Here is a 15927-nt window from a genome sequence, read left to right as displayed (position 1 = left end):
ACTTGATGTATATTGAACATATGCAAAAACAAAGTGAGGGAGAAAGTTTCTGTGGATTTTTACGTCTCAAAACTTTCTGTGCTCGTTTTACAGCAGAAATTAAACCAGTATCTTTTCTGAAATAAAAATAGTGTTTCAACTGGAGATGAATAAATCAAGTGACACAAAATTGATATTAATTATGAAAATAACAAAGATCAGCGACTGAAATTAAACGACTCATCTTCACTTCCTCCAGAAATGAAGCCAAAATATCTTGGATTATAATAATAATATTTATAATAATTAGACCAAAAAAATACCTTTTAAGGTGGAAATGAGATTCTGCGTTTGTATGATTGATGATTTGATGATTTGTTCATCATACAAATCGAGAATGAACCAGAATTTATTTACACAAAGTCTTGATGGAAGCATTGAAACATTTATAAAACATTTTGTACAAAACAGTAGAAGATGATGAGTGTCAAACAGATTTTAACTTTTCTATTTACAGGGGATCAGTCGTCACATTCTGTTTCAGGTGAACTTTGTTCTTCAGTAAACTTTGGACCTACAGAAACAAAACAGAAAAGTGTGAACTCAGACATGTTCCAGATGTAGCAGAAGAATCAAAGACCTGATCTGAGCCTCTGGACGTGTTCACCTGGAGAAGGCGGATAAGGAGAGGAGTCCGAGCAGCAGCTCGAGGGCGTAGAAGCAGAGCAGCACGGCGCCGAGGATGAACTCCAGCCGCAGCACGAAGGTCTGCAGCAGCAGGAAGTAGACGGCCAGCGCGCCGCAGGGCAGCAGGATGAAGAGCGACGCACACGAGGCCAGAGAGCGCTCACACAGGTTCCCCTTCCAGCCTGGACCGGGACACAGAGACACTGTCACGTGACACATTGACCACATGACGTCACACTGAGGTGGAACATGTGACCACATCATGGCCGCCAGCATTCACGTTTAACCCATTTATCATTTTCGGCTTTTCAGAAAAAAAGGTTTTCATTTCAGTTCGATGAAGAAAGGATTCACGTCACAGTTTCTTCAGGATTCTATTTGTCTCTGATCCTCACATTCTGGATTTTATTACGTTCATTCTACTTTTCCGTGAATCGTTTGCCTGAACGCTCATCGAGGAGGTTTCCTGCCTGAATGAAACAGACGTCACTCGAGTTTCACGACTGTTTCTCTTTCTTCATAAGTGTTCATGTTTTAATTACTTTTAACATAAACACTCATTCTACTGTGAAAAGGAACGAGTGCGTTCAGACCATCCACAGAAAGAGAATCTGCTAATAGTTTAACACAAAAATGATTGTATTCATTTATTTTTAATGCAAAGTTGCAAATGTTTTCTGGTTCCAGATTCTCAGACGTTAGGATCAGAAACTGAAAATCTTCTGGATTCAAGGAAAACAACGTCAACATGAAACATGAGAAACTACATATTTATATTATATCTTTAGTTTCATCTTTATTACAAACGTTGAAGCAGTTTGATGACATAACATTTATCGTCCTGAACTTTTAGAAGTGTCCACCAGGCGGCACCAAAGCAGCTGTAGAACCAAACAGGAACTTTTCAAATCAATCAGATTCACAAAATCAACGATAAAAATATGAATTAACAGACAGAGGAGACTTTGTGTGTGTGTGTGTGTGTGTGTGTGTGTGTGTGTGTGTGTGTGTGTCTGTGTGTGTGTGTGTGTGTCTCACGCACCATAGAAGATCCTGAGTGTCTCCAGTCCGAGGAAGATGAGCAGCAGAACCACGTCCAGAACCAGGTTGTCTGACGGGTACGGGAGAGAAACACCTAAACAGACACACACTCGTTATAGGATTTAATATGTAATATCCCAGTTTGACCAGCAGATGCCGACAGATACATGACTCTACACAGAGGAGATGGAGACTTGTGGACACAAACAGGTCCAAACCTTTATAGATGAACATGAGAATCTCTGCCAGGTAGAAGGCTGCAAAGTACCAGGAGTTGAGGTAGAGAAGGATCTGCAGAGGAGTGGACGACAGCTGAGGATGAAGGAGTCAAGGAGCAAAGACACAGAGAGAGAGAGAGACAGAGAGAGAGACAGAGATGGAGAGAGAGAGAGAGAGAGAGAGACAGAGTGAAGGTATTTCAGCAGACATAGAACAGAAGTTCAACTTTTGTTGAATTATTGTTATACTGCAGAGTTTTTCACTGTATGTTCTGAATTTATCATCTTTTATAAATAATGCTAAAGTTTAGAAAACAGCAAGTGCAAATAGCTTCACTTCCTCTTGAGATGTTGTAAGAGATGGAGGGATAGTGTTTAGGAATAGTGTTTAGGATTAGTGTTTAGGGATAGTGTTTAGGAATAGTGTTTAGGGATAGTGTTTAGGGATAGTGTTTAGGGTTAGTGTTTAGGAATAGTGTTTAGGGATAGTGTTTAGGGTTAGTGTTTAGGGAGGGAGATAATTCTTTTGAGCGCAGCGCGGCTGAGCAGCAGTTTCCTTTGAAGGATACGATTGTTTGACTTCCTGCAGAGAAACGAGACAAAGATCAGATTGATTCATGGTCAGCATCTTTAAAACCTGACGTAACACAATGAGACAGAAGACAGGAAGCAGGGACACAGGGACATAATACAGATCTGACTTCCTTAAAGATGGAGAAGAAACAAGATGAGCCTTAGATTCAATATATTTGTCCACTAGACGGATGTGGAGATTATGATTCTCCTTCTACAAACACAGCTGAGGTTGTGTGAACTGTTAACTTTCTGTGCAGCTTGAACTGATTCATCTGCTGCTAGAAGTTGTAGTTGTAGTACTAGTAGTACTAGTAGTTGTAGTAGTACTAGTTGTAGAAGTTGTAGTTGTAGTACTAGTAGTATTAGTAGTTGTAGTAGTAGTAGTAGTTGTAGCAGTAGTGATACTAGCATCCACAGCCACAGAGCATCGGCAGTTGTTATAATGATCCCAGAGATTTGAATAAGCTTTGATATTTAACTACATTAACTGAGATTGGACAGAATATGAACATGTATCGATGACGAACAGTCACGTGAGCGGGTTTTATATATAATTTATATATATTATAAATGTTCTCATCTTTATGATGAACACGTCTGAACCGCGGTGACGTTGCGTAGCGACGAGTTTATTTATGAACGGAGAACAGAAGGAGCGTTTCTTACCGGGCGCCATGTTGGATTGCCATGGAAACAGCAGCCTGCCGGAAGTGCTTCTTCTTCTCTGCCGGGTGAAACCGCGGGGAAGTTCACTTGCTGCCCCCTAGCGTTGGTTTATGATAATGCGGTGAATCATTTAAATAAACGACTACATTACCCAGCATGCTCGTGCGGCGCGCTGATTGGCCGTCCTCGGTCCAGGGTTTACGTGGCATTGCGGTGAGCACGCATGCGCAGTGGGTCTGTCCCCGGAGTGAACATGGCGTCTGTCAGGATGAATCCGTGCGTGTGGTCGGTGCTGCTCCTCCACGTCTTCTCCGGCGTCGTGTCCTCGCTGTACTTCCACATCGGGGAGACGGAGAAGAAGTGCTTCATCGAGGAGATCCCGGACGAGACGATGATCATCGGTGAGTCCCCGACGAGGCTAACCGCTAATGCTAGCTCCCCAACTTGAGCTAATCTGCTAACTGGAGCTAAAGTCCGCTCGTGCGCTCAAACACTTTAAAACGCGTCTCGCAGTTCGGACACAGGACGAAGTGTCTCCGGAGGAAAGAGACAGACACACGAGCCTTGTCTCTCTGTCTCCACGAAGAAGAAGCAGCGGAACTTTAACTAACTTCCTGTTTGACACTAACTAATCTGACTCTTCACACTGTTTTCATTTCTCCACTAAATAAAACCTGACCAAAGTAACTGTGAGAAGAGTAATCCACTACTTGTACTTTGAAAGACTTCTTCCATGTGTCTGCCATCTTAGCAGCTGCCACCTGATGTCATCGATCAGTTGATTGACAGATGGTTGTGTTGCTTATTGTCATTCATCAAACTGAAATGATGTAACGTGCTGGGATCGTTTGGGTCATTGATCTTTAAAACCCATAACGGATCATGAGTTAATTCACTGAGACGACTGGGAACCATTTTGATTTCTGGTGAGTAAAGGAAGTGTGTGTGTGTCTGCAGGAAACTACCGCACGCAGCTGTACGACAAGCAGCGGGAGGAGTACCTGCCCGCCACTCAGGGCCTGGGCATGTTCGTGGAAGTCAAGGATCCTGACGACAAGGTGAGGACAGAACTCCACGTCCTCGTCCAGCAGCTGTTGCTTTGTGCAGGTGTCTCACTGTTTGTCTCCTGCAGGTGATCCTGTCTCGTCAGTACGGCTCCGAGGGAAGATTCACCTTCACGTCGCACACGCCCGGAGAACATCAGATCTGTCTGCACTCCAACTCCTCCAAGTTCTCCCTGTTCGCTGGAGGCCTGCTGGTGAGGAAGATGCTGGTGCTCGTGTGGAGCTCCAGAGGTTTCACCCTGAGAGGCTGAAGCTTCATGTGTCTGTGGTTTCATGATCTGTTAGTTCTGGGTTCACGTTGTAATTTAGGGACTAAAGAATTCTGTCCTGCTGTCATCACCTACATGGGCGGAGTCTTATCTGTACTCGTAGACGTGTTGTGTTAAACATTGTGTGTTGTGTTGCAGAGGGTTCACCTGGACATCCAGGTGGGCGAGCACGCCAACAACTACGCTGAGATCGCCGCCAAAGACAAACTGACGGAGCTGCAGCTGCGAGTGCGTCAGCTGGTGGAGCAGGTGGACCAGATCCAGAAGGAGCAGAACTACCAGAGGGTCAGTCTGTGTTTCCCTGAATGTGGGAGGAGTCACACTAATGGAACTGGGGCCCCGCCCACACGGACACATTCATGACCTTCGTCCAAACTGTACAACCTGGAAACACATGTCACATGACCGTTCACGTACACTCATCATGTGACGTGAACAGGAAGGAGATGGTCTCCTCTGCAGTTGGTTGCTTAGTAGTAGCCGAGACTCTTCCTGAAGGAGGAGCAGTGATACTGACGAGTCACTGACAGGAAGTGTAACTGACGGGGAGTGTGACTGACGGGGAGTGTGACTGACGGGGAGTGTGACTGACGGGGAGTGTGACTGACGGGGAGTGTGACTGACGGGGAGTGTGACTGACGGGGAGTGTGACTGACAGGAAGTGTTAGCAATGCTTTGTCTTCACCGCTGGTAGTTGAGTCATGTGACTGATGAGAACCAATCAGGAAGAGGACGTGGGCCTGTTAGTTTCTGTTAGTCCGGACATAAACACGCCTCCTCAGTTTTCAAATGTGTTCAAATGCTTTACTGTCAGTTTTCACGCAGCTGGAACAAAGTCCCTCTGATCTCTGCTGTGGTAACTTCACTGCTGTGTGATCTGAGCCTGTGTCACTGAGCGCCCCCTGCTGTCTGTGTGTCCCCTCAGTACCGGGAGGAGCGCTTCCGTCTGACCAGCGAGAGCACCAACCAGCGCGTCCTGTGGTGGTCCATCGTCCAGACCCTCATCCTGGTCGCCATCGGCATCTGGCAGATGAGACACCTCAAGAGCTTCTTCGAGGCCAAGAAGCTAGTGTAATCCCTATATGTGTGTTTGTGTCAGAGAGTGTGTGTGTCTGTGTGAGAGAGAGTGTGTGTCTGTGTGAGAGTGAGTGAGTGTGTGGTCTCTACTGATTGATGAATTACTGAGCGGCGGCGGCTGCTGTCGGAGGAAGAACTGCTGAGGAGATGTGACACATGAGAATCCAGCAGCACAATTGGGCTTGAAAACAACATTTTGATCAGCATCTTCTTTATTATTATTATTGTTGTTGTTATTGTCCTGGTACCCTCACACACTGTTTGTAACGAGCCCTTCACGTTTGCAGCAGACGATCACGTGTCAGATATGTTTGATTTCTTTAATTTAAGTTCAGCAGGAGGACAGATTAGTCGGCGTCTGTCGGGAAGTTAAAACCGTGTTTCACAGTTCTGCAATCTTCTTTTATTATTATTGTAAAGTGTCCCTTTTTCTTTGGTGTTACTTACTCAAAGTACTTGACTTGTTACTGGCCACTAGAGTTTATATGAACCTCACTTGAAAATGTTGATTGACTCCTAGTTCTCTGAGTGATGACTGGAACTCGAATCTGGATTCATCTGTAGAAGAGTTGGGCAGATTGATGTTTTTGTATCTTCACCAGATGAGATGATTTCATTAACTAAATAAAATTAGGTGAAATGTTGAAGCTCACGATTTTGTTGATTTAAGATAAAGTCTTGTTTAACTCTGCATACAAAGAGATTAGAAGCGATGTGAAATACACTTGATGTTAAAGATTTATTCACATGATTGAAACGTGATCAACAGGCAGCAGATCAGGGATGAATCCTAACTGTTAAACGCAAAAATTGATTTAAAATCAGAATTTGCAGCAAGGTAAACTGAGAACAGATCGACTCATTAAATCTATTGTTGAAGCACAAATGCTGAATATCTGATGATTAAATCCCCACAGATTTGAGGATTTGATTGTTTTCTCCGTTACACGCTTTAAAAACAATCCCCTGACGTAACATTCTGCTGTCGGACATCGTGATTGAGGTTCGTTAACCTGAAGTGAAGTTTTTTGATAAATCACGATTAACTGGTATTGTCAGACATATCCTCTTATGTCCTTGGACCCTTTAACTCAACTTTTAGCTCCAGTGCTAACAACAGACTCTGTGTTCCTTCAGCAGCTCAGGTTCATTCACAGCTTGGTGTGTGAGGGGGAGAATCTGGGACATCTTTTACAGTGTGAGACGCTGGTTAAATCCCACAATCATGATGCAGTAGACTCTGGATCAGGGGAAGAAGCTCCCGGTTCAGCAGGCGGAGGTGTTTTTAGTGTTTTAATCTTTCAGCCTGACTCGTGATATTCTACCTAAACCGTTTTTCTGTTTGTTTTTTTGTTCAACTGAGTGAATCTACATTTTGTACAGAGTCCAGAGTGAATGTACCTTTCTGTTCATCTGAGTCTGGTGTTTAAATTATTATCTGAATAATTGGGCTCGTTAAGACGTCCGTTCTTCCTGTGGGATGAACGATGACTCCATGTGTTTATCAGATGGTTTTTATGTTGACTGCTCGTCGACCAGTAAGGTTTAGAAATTCCACACGCTGTTTCTCCTTAAGTCAGCTCAGTCTCCATATTCATTTTAATGATATCTATATCTCGTATCTGAGTCCATCGACCTTTTCTCACTTCAGCTGCGGAAACACAGAAATATAAATCATAAAATGAAACCACTTCACGTTCTCAGACTCAACAAGTGAAAAGGTTTCTCTTCTTCCTCAGTTTTCCTTCATGTGGTTTTGTTCTCGGGTGGTTTGTGTTAAACAGGTGAATGTTGCTGGCACGATTTTTTAGATATTGAATAAGCGGTGGAAAGGGGGTGAATTTATTTTATTTTCAGAGATTCTGTCCGTGTGAAATCAGTTGGAAAAGTTGCACTCAAAAATAAAGTTTGTCACATTTGGTTTAAATGATGCTGTTTCTTTTGATTCTTTTGAAAAGCATGGAAAATGAAGTCAGTTTTCAGGCTCTATTTTCTTGGTGTTTGAATAAAACATTTGTAATAAGTTTGTGTGAAACCTGATGGAACATTAATTTAGTTGACGGAGTGAAGTTAACATTTCTGATAATTTTCATTTAGTTTAATGAAGACATTTTCAGATTCTCCTATAACAGCACAACAATATATTTATTTTGTATTATATTCATAATTTATTAATGTGATGTCAATGTAAAATAATATGTTTATGTTATAGTTGTTTTATTTCTTCCATGAAATATATTGGGGCTATTACAATAATCAAATAATCACTGCAATGATTTCATCATTTGTATTTTAATATAATGTTTGCACCATTTGACATTCCCCTGAATTATAATGAGATTTGTTTGTATTGAGTATTTAAAGGAGGGATGTAAAAGCAGTGGGAGTTGATTCAGATCTATTTTCAGCAGATTAAAATTCAATCATCAAAACGTTTTTCGGTTATGAGATAGCATCGTTATTAAGTATGTTGATATTATTTTTTACTTAAAAGTCTTTCAATTATTTAGACAAAATTAAGGATTTTTCTAAATTAGCAAATGTATTTCACTGTATTTGGGTAAATACAGTAGAAGTTAAATATTTCTCTAAAATGTGAAGTAGAAACTACCGTATAGAAGTTCATGGCAGGTTTTAGAGTACAGTATTTATGTTTTATAATATAATAGATTTATTAAAGAACACGTCAGCAGTGTTTGTGTTGCACTGTCCCTTTAATTAAAAGCATGGTAGGAACTATTCAGACCAACAGCCATCGTTCCCCTCCGGATTCGTCTTCTGGTCGCACCGTTTTACAAATGGCTGATTGTTTTTCTATCGTTTGAAATAACAGTTAAATGTTTCCGTGTCGTGTGTCAGCTTCTCTCCCGCTCACGATCACTTCTCCCCGGGTTCCGGCGGACACACGGGGCCGGTAGAGTCCCGGTAGAGTCCCGGTGAGAGCCGGAGGTGTTCGGACCCGGAGCGGCGGCGGTGTGACCCGGTGCTACGTGTCCGGTGAGGGAGCGAAGAGCCCGACGCACCAACATGGATCCTCACGCACTCCGACGCTGAACTCTACAAGCTCGGGTTCACCGCTGCGGGGACGAACCGCTTCGTTAGTCAGGAGGTAGCACCGGGTCGGTCCGGACCATGGAGCCGTGAGAACCGCTGGAGGTGACCGGAGAGGAATCCCCCGAGCCCCGCGGAGCTGCTGTCGGTGTGTCGGTGTCCGAGGCACCGGGAGAAATCATGATGTATTCATCCAGAAGGAAACCGGTGCTGTGGTTCAGAGAGGACAGGAGGTGGGTTCTCTGTCTGTGGCTCTCTGTCTGTCGTCCTCTATCTGTACCTCAGAGAGGAGGTGGGTTAGGGTCTGTGGTCCTCTGTCTGTAGCTCAGAGAGGAGGTGGGTTAGGGTCTGTGGTCCTCTGTCTGTAGCTCAGAGAGGAGGTGGGTTAGGGTCTGTGGTTCTCTGTCTGTGGTTCAGAGAGGAGAGGAGGTGGGTTAGGGTCTGTGGCTCTCTGTCTGTAGCTCAGAGAGGAGGTGGGTTAGGGTCTGTGGTTCTCTGTCTGTGGTCCTCTATCTGTACCTCAGAGAGGAGGTGGGTTAGGGTCTGTGGTTCTCTGTCTGTGGTTCAGAGAGGAGAGGAGGTGGGTTAGGGTCTGTAGCTCTCTGTCTGTAGCTCAGAGAGGAGGTGGGTTAGGGTCTGTGGCTCTCTGTCTGTAGCTCAGAGAGGAGGTGGGTTCCATTTATCCACCAGTGTAGACCACAAAGGGTCTACTGTGAAGAAGTGACACGTGTGGAGTTTCTCATGGAGAAGACAAGAACCTACTGTGGTTCTCTGTCAGTGGTTCTCTGTCAGTGGTTCTCTGTCTGTGGTTCTCTGTCTGTGGTCCAGAGGTTCTCTGACTCAACCTCATCTGTTCAGAGTTTCATTCTAACCTCCTGAAGTGTCCGACTCAGTTCTGTGTGAATGTGAAATGATCAGAATCCTGTTGAACACTTTCAAACTGATGGTTCAGAGTGAGGTTCTGTGTTGATGTTCTCCAGGTCTGTGGTGGATCATGTGTGTTCTGTGGTTCAGGTTCCTGTCGGGCAGATGCACCGTCTACAAGCTGTTCGGCCTCTGCATGCTGCTGGTGCTGGTGTCTCTGCTGTGGCTGCAGCTCAGCTGTTCAGGGGACATGTCCCCCCCGAAGCAGGAGGACAGACACCTCGCCCAGCAGCAGCCGCCCTGCCCCGTGGACGGCCGGGCGTCTGCAGTGGACGACCTCTCCTGGGGTCCTCACAAGCTGGCCCTGATCATCCCCTTCAGAGAGCGCTTCGAGGAGCTGCTGGTGTTTGTTCCCTTCATGCACACGTTCCTCAACAAGAAGAAGATCCGCCACAAGTTCATCATCATCAACCAGGTGGATCACTACAGGTGAGAAGACCCACGACCTCATCCAGAGGAAGGGTTGACCTTCACATGAGAAACGCTGTAGACACACGTCACATGTTCACGTACACGTGTGTTCTCTGCAGGTTCAACCGAGCGTCGCTCATCAACGTGGGCTTCCTGGAGAGCGGGAACGACACGGACTACCTGGCGATGCACGACGTGGACCTGCTGCCGCTGAACGACGCTCTGGACTACGGGTTCCCCGAGGGGGGGCCCTTCCACGTGGCCTCGCCCGAGCTGCACCCGCTGTACCACTACAAGACGTACGTGGGGGGGATCCTGCTGCTCACCAAGAAGCACTACCACATGGTACTGAGCTGCTCACATCCTTTACTTTGCTGGTGCAGGAGCTGTGATGGTCGTACGGTTAGAAGGACCTCCAGATATATTATAGTTATTCATAATTATTTATTTAATATATAAATGGAAACCATGGAAACACAGAGTTCAGGTTTATCAGAATCTGGTGAAGACATTTTTCTTGTCTCATATGTTGTGATGTAGTGATGTAATGACGTAACTCCTCCGCCAGATGGCGCTGTGCAGCTGTAATAACCCTGTTGTGTGTCTCCCAGTGTAACGGGATGTCAAACCGGTTCTGGGGTTGGGGCAGAGAAGACGACGAGTTCTACAGGAGACTGAAGAAAGCTGAGCTGCAGGTGAAGAGCAATGAGACACTCTGTGGACTGGTCCCAGGAGACAAATGGTCCGTCCTCGTTAGAGACGAGAGGACAACAGAGACACAGTGAACCTCACACAGGAGGAAGCTCTCAGGGTTCTATAGGTAGAAACTTTACAGATAGGCAGGATGTATTTCTACATGTGATATTAGACTGATGTGAGTATATATGCAGGTATAGAATACAGTACAATCGTGAATATGTCATTTCACTATGAGCTACATGTTCACAGAATATTAAGATTCACACGTTATGAAGATGAATTGTATAAGTAATGTAGATAATTATTAATCTTATGTAAATGTATAATTATAAGTGTGAGTTGAAGGGAAAATGGTGAAAGTAAAAGATGTCAAATTATTATTCTCACCATCGTTTCAAACATTCTGCACAAAGCAGGAAACGAGGAAGTTTATTTATACGATTCATTATGTTCTGTTAAATCAGAGATATTAGAATGTTTTGAGGAGAAATGAATCTTAATATTTGGGGAGTGGCGGGTCAGAGGTTTGAATCCTTGGTTTGTCTCGATCTGATCAGTGTTTCCTCTCCAGCTGTTCAGACCCAGTGGAATCACCACCGGATATAAAACCTTCCTCCACATCCACGACCCGGCCTGGAGGAAGAGGGACCAGAAGAGGGTCGCTGCTCAGAAACAGGTAGGAACGCTCCTCCACACGATTCAGCTGCTGGTCCTGGATCTGCTCACACGTCCAGAGACACCTTCTCTGAAACTACAGAAGATCCCAGAGGATGTGATGACTGCAGCCTTTTGTACAAATCCTCCACTCGGCCTCAGCTCATTAGTAACAACGTCATTTCCAAGTTTGTGTATTAAAACTTGAAAATGTGTAAAACCACTTAGTCAGTTCAACGAACCTGTAACATACACAAGTCATTTGATATGAAGCCAGTATACAGAGGAGATGATGTTGTTCTCCTCAGATCAGGTATATCAGTCACATCAGGTTTTTTTCTTAAGATCTCAGGATAAAAGTTGAGGACCGATCGTAAACAGTAAAACGTTCCAATCAATCCTGGAACACGCGGGCAGCCGAGGAGCTAAGATGGAGGAGGAGTTATCACGTTCATGTGATGACGAGTCTGCCAGCGGCATCTTTAACTTCATGACGTCACCAGTCGTGTTTTATTAAGTCACGTTAACACATAATTACAATTGTCTTGTAAACATGAAATAATCAAAATCCTTAAATCGTCCACAGCAGAAATATCTGTTTAACTGTGAGAACAAGAATCAAAACACTTGAAGAAGCCCTTTTAAATCCAGATGTCTCCTCCCCCCCCTCCCCGTAGGAGCAGTTCAAGGTGGACCCGGGGGGGGGGCTGACCAACCTGCGGTACCAGGTGGAGTCCAGACAGGAGCTGACCATCAGCGGAGCGCCGTGCACCGTCCTCAGCACCAAGCTGGAGTGTGACCAGGACCAGACGCCGTGGTGCCTGCTGCTGTAGGCGAGCACGTGGCACAGCGGTGACGCGGGTTCGAGCCCCGACTGGAAACTTCTCCTGGTTTTATTGTTTAACTGGGATCCTGTTCTCCTGCTGATCTGCAGCTGGATTATCTTCAGTGACACCAACAGACTTATTGAACTTTGATTCATTTCCACATTGAACTGAAACGAGCAGCTGAAGTTTAATAATCTGAGGATCGAACCAACAACCTCTGACTTGTGTTTGAATCCGTGAAGGACTCAAACATCCTGATGGCGACTTCCTGTCGGTCAAACTGCTCAAGAACCAGAGCATTCAAACTTCTCACCATGACCATGAACAAACGCACTTCCTGTGTGACCTCAAACCTCAGCGGACGCAGACTGACTGTTACATCGTGGCTGATCTGAGTCAAGCTGGACGAGCAGGATCCTGCTGGTACGACCTGAACCTAAAGTGTATCTTCTTACTGTGGGTCTGTGCAGAGGAACCGACCTCCAGCCACAGACGTCTGTCCAGATGTCCACCACATCTGGACAGACTAGCATCTCACTGTCACGTCACTGGGTTTGCTTTAGTGCTTTAGATCAGAAGATAGCAGTCAGATGAATCTTCAATATCATAATTAACCAAGTGTTTGCTCATCAACAGTATGATCTATTTATAGACTCAGAATTCACCAGAGGGAAAAATTGACTTTACTTTACAATCAGGATTCTGTATCATAATCAAAAGCTGGTATTGAATAGTTTCTATTTCCCATAATTACAAGAGATGATGAGCTATGAACTCATAACTACCAGAGAACTCCTCACTGTTGCCATGATGGACTCTGATGTTGTGTTTCAGTGAGAACCGACACTGAGACGTTCTGGTCCTGGTTCACATGTTGTTCACACCAGCTTCAATCATTTGATTATTCTCATAGTTCACAAATTAATGATCCTAGAACCCCTGAAGTGGTTTATTGAGATGAATCTCAGAGTTCTCTGTCTTCAGTCTGGTTCTTAGTTTAGTTTTTGTTCGGCGGCTGACACTGTCTTCTTCCCTGCTGTTGTCATGTGCTGGTCGGCCTCCAGGGGGCGCCATTGAGTTTAAAGACAATGTATTTAGATGTCGTCATTTACAGACCATGATGTCGTACATATTTTGTTTCACACAGATGATGGTGCCATTTATTTGTACAGTATTCAGTATTTATATACAAGAAAAACAAGAAGCAATTGTGTGTTTGTGTCTTTTTCTTTGTTTTCATGTTAATTTTCATGTTGGAAAATTCTTCCTCTGACAAAAAGTTCAGTTTTCTACTAGTAAGAACAAGGAGGAGAACTCTTAGACATCAGTGTACTCACATGATGGGAACATGATGGGAACATGATGGGAACATGTCAGGAACCTGTCTGGACTTCATGTCTGATTCTCATCCCTCCCTGTTTCCTCTCTGAATCCTGGATTGTTCCTGTGAAGCAGCTGCAGACGAGTTCACAGCCTCGAGTCTCCTCCTCTTACACATGTGGTCGTCGGTGAGCTGCTACACGGCTCCTCCACATACATGTCACCTCCTCTTCGCTCCTCATTCGCATGTCGTGTTGCAGCCGGTGTGACTTCTAACACCACGTGTGAGTCAGCAGCGGGAGGAGAGCAGGTAAACACAGGTGAAGGTGGAGGAGGGAGGGTGAGCGGAGCCATTAGCAGCTGGAACAGCCAGTTAGCCTGTGATCCTGCTAACGAGCCTCTGTGGAGCTGCTCATCTGCCACTCACCACACAAACTGCAGAAGAAGAAGAGTTGACCCGACCTCTTCTTCACACTCGCTCCTCTCTCTGTGTTCATGATCCTGTGCAGCAGCATTTCATTTAAACTGACTTGTTGGGATAAAGGATAATAAAGGATTTATAAACAGAAAATAATGTGTTTATTCATGTTTAATTCATTATTTACTTATGAATTCACAACCATGAGGAGTCAGTGATTCTACCTGAGGAACAACACATCCTGCAGATTTACACACAACTTCTGCTGTTGTGGAAAGTATCTGGAATTTTATAGAAATAACCAAATATCCTGAAATATAAACAACCTCAGTTCACATATTATTTAATTTGATAAACTGAACTATAAAATATCATTCTTCTGTTCCCCACTTGTTTCTGCCTCTGTGCTGTTTGAACACATGTTGATCACATCAATTTTCCTGCTGTGGCTCTGCTGCTGCACATCAGGCCCCCTGCAGGGCCCCTGGATGCCCCCTGATGGGCCCTGGAGGCCCCTGTAGAGCCCCTGTAGGGCCCCGACTGCCTTTACAAAATGCCTGAGTCGTTTCCTGTCGATAGAAACCAGCTCTGATGCAGTTGTGAATTTTTTGGGGACAAGCCAAAGATGGCGACAGAGACAAAGAGAGGACGGGGTGACTCTACCCCCCCCCCCCCCCCCAAGCTGCTCCCCCACGGGTGCAATTTTCACCTTTTGTACGAGGTGACTGTGATGATTAGATAAAAAGACACCTCTGCTCACAAATAGACGACAGCAGCACCCTGCTCTGCAGCTTTGTGCTAATTTTTTAAATCCCCACTCAGTAATTATAATTCTTTATCTCGGCTGTAATATAAGATAATGGAAATTGTAAAGTAATAAGAAGGAGAGCCAGGCTGCGCTGTTCACACGTATTTATAGATGAGCAGAGCTCCACAGCAGATGTGGGGCCAACACTTCATTTTCAGCCTTTGTTAATGAATGTGGGAGATTATGTTTCTATTATGGTGCAATTAGCAAAAAATAAAAGATAAAGCAGAGCAATGAGATCATGTAATCATATTCACTGCTTGTCTAATAAAACACAAAGGACCCGACGCAGTCAAAACACAAGCAACTGTTTCATCTCCAGTAGAAGCTGCAGCTCTGAGCAGATGTTTCACTTCCTGCTCGAGGTGACCGTGTGTTCCTGTTGTGTTCCTGTTGTGTTCCTGTTGGATGAGGACAGGACTTCACTGGGAGGCTCCCAGTCTGTAAATCCTCTGATCTCAGACCTTCAGTCAATCTGTGCTTTACCACAGTTCAGTCACCATGAAGCCGACTGATTGGAGATCTGTGTGTCGCCCTTCAGCCAACGACTCTGTTTGAGATGCATTTCACTGGGAGTGGATTTAAAGGTGAAATCTTATCCATTTGGATTCTGAAGTCAAACTGCTGTTCTGTAAGATCATACTGACAAACAGCAGGGGGCGCTAGTTCTTCAGTCAGTCGTTTATACCACTGCAGGAGAAAGGAGGCTCAGGAGGTAACGAGGGTCGTCCGGTAGCCTTAAGGTCGGTGGTTCGATCCCTGGCTGAATGAATGTGATGGAAGCAAGTTGGTCTCAGGTGAAGACGCCATGTTTCTGAGGTCATGTGATGATGACATCACTGAATCAGTTCGTAGCTCCGCCTTCTGAGTCCATGTCTGTTACAACTTCACCTCAACGAATCAGAAACAATCTTTGAACTTTCATTACGTATAGTTTGCTTTTCTTTATCGATTTCACCACATTTATCATTTAACTCACATGAATGTGATGTTCTACATGTTGCTGTCTGTGCTGCTGCATCGGCTTTGTATTTAAATCTCATCACAACTTCATCCAACAAGATGAAAAGATAACGACTGATTTAAAGATTTAATTAATGATTAAAAACAGGTTCTTTAAAAGGTGCCGCAGATAAAACACACAGGTGTGTGTGTGTGTGTGTGTGTGTGTGTGTGTGTGTGTGTGTGTGTGTGTGTGTGTGTGTGTGTCGGCATCAGTCCACCTACAGATGGTCAGA

General features: G+C 44.7%; 3 protein-coding genes across 4 annotated transcripts; 2 read left to right on the top strand and 1 right to left on the bottom strand.

Moving 5' to 3' along the window:
• Positions 1–372: 372 nt before the first annotated feature.
• On the bottom strand, positions 373–3403 carry tmem216 (transmembrane protein 216). Its single transcript, XM_062393488.1, has 6 exons — positions 3168–3403; positions 2495–2508; positions 1926–2019; positions 1709–1801; positions 647–848; positions 373–553 (listed from the first exon to the last, which is right to left on the bottom strand). Exons 1-6 carry the CDS (start codon positions 3175–3177, stop codon positions 538–540), a joined length of 429 nt encoding a protein of 142 aa, XP_062249472.1. The 5' UTR covers positions 3178–3403; the 3' UTR covers positions 373–537.
• On the top strand, positions 3384–7504 carry tmed9 (transmembrane p24 trafficking protein 9). Its single transcript, XM_062393489.1, has 5 exons — positions 3384–3568; positions 4125–4225; positions 4300–4425; positions 4639–4785; positions 5426–7504. Exons 1-5 carry the CDS (start codon positions 3391–3393, stop codon positions 5573–5575), a joined length of 702 nt encoding a protein of 233 aa, XP_062249473.1. The 5' UTR covers positions 3384–3390; the 3' UTR covers positions 5576–7504.
• Positions 7505–8345: 841 nt separating this feature from the next.
• On the top strand, positions 8346–13351 carry b4galt7 (xylosylprotein beta 1,4-galactosyltransferase, polypeptide 7 (galactosyltransferase I)). Of its 2 annotated transcripts, none has more exons than XM_062394199.1 (6): positions 8346–8861; positions 9643–9981; positions 10083–10308; positions 10575–10658; positions 11234–11338; positions 12000–13351. In XM_062394199.1, the coding sequence occupies exons 1-6, from the start codon at positions 8809–8811 to the stop codon at positions 12147–12149; spliced, it is 957 nt and encodes a 318-aa protein (XP_062250183.1). In that variant the 5' UTR covers positions 8346–8808; the 3' UTR covers positions 12150–13351. The 2 variants fall into 2 exon arrangements, with proteins under 2 accessions (XP_062250183.1, XP_062250182.1); XM_062394198.1 differs by having other exon boundaries at positions 11994–13351.
• Positions 13352–15927: the final 2576 nt, after the last annotated feature.

The sequence above is a fragment of the Platichthys flesus genome, chromosome 8 (genome assembly GCF_949316205.1).
Source record: "Platichthys flesus chromosome 8, fPlaFle2.1, whole genome shotgun sequence".
Classification (NCBI taxonomy): domain Eukaryota; kingdom Metazoa; phylum Chordata; class Actinopteri; order Pleuronectiformes; family Pleuronectidae; genus Platichthys; species Platichthys flesus.
This window is presented reverse-complemented; position numbering and strand designations above follow the sequence as displayed.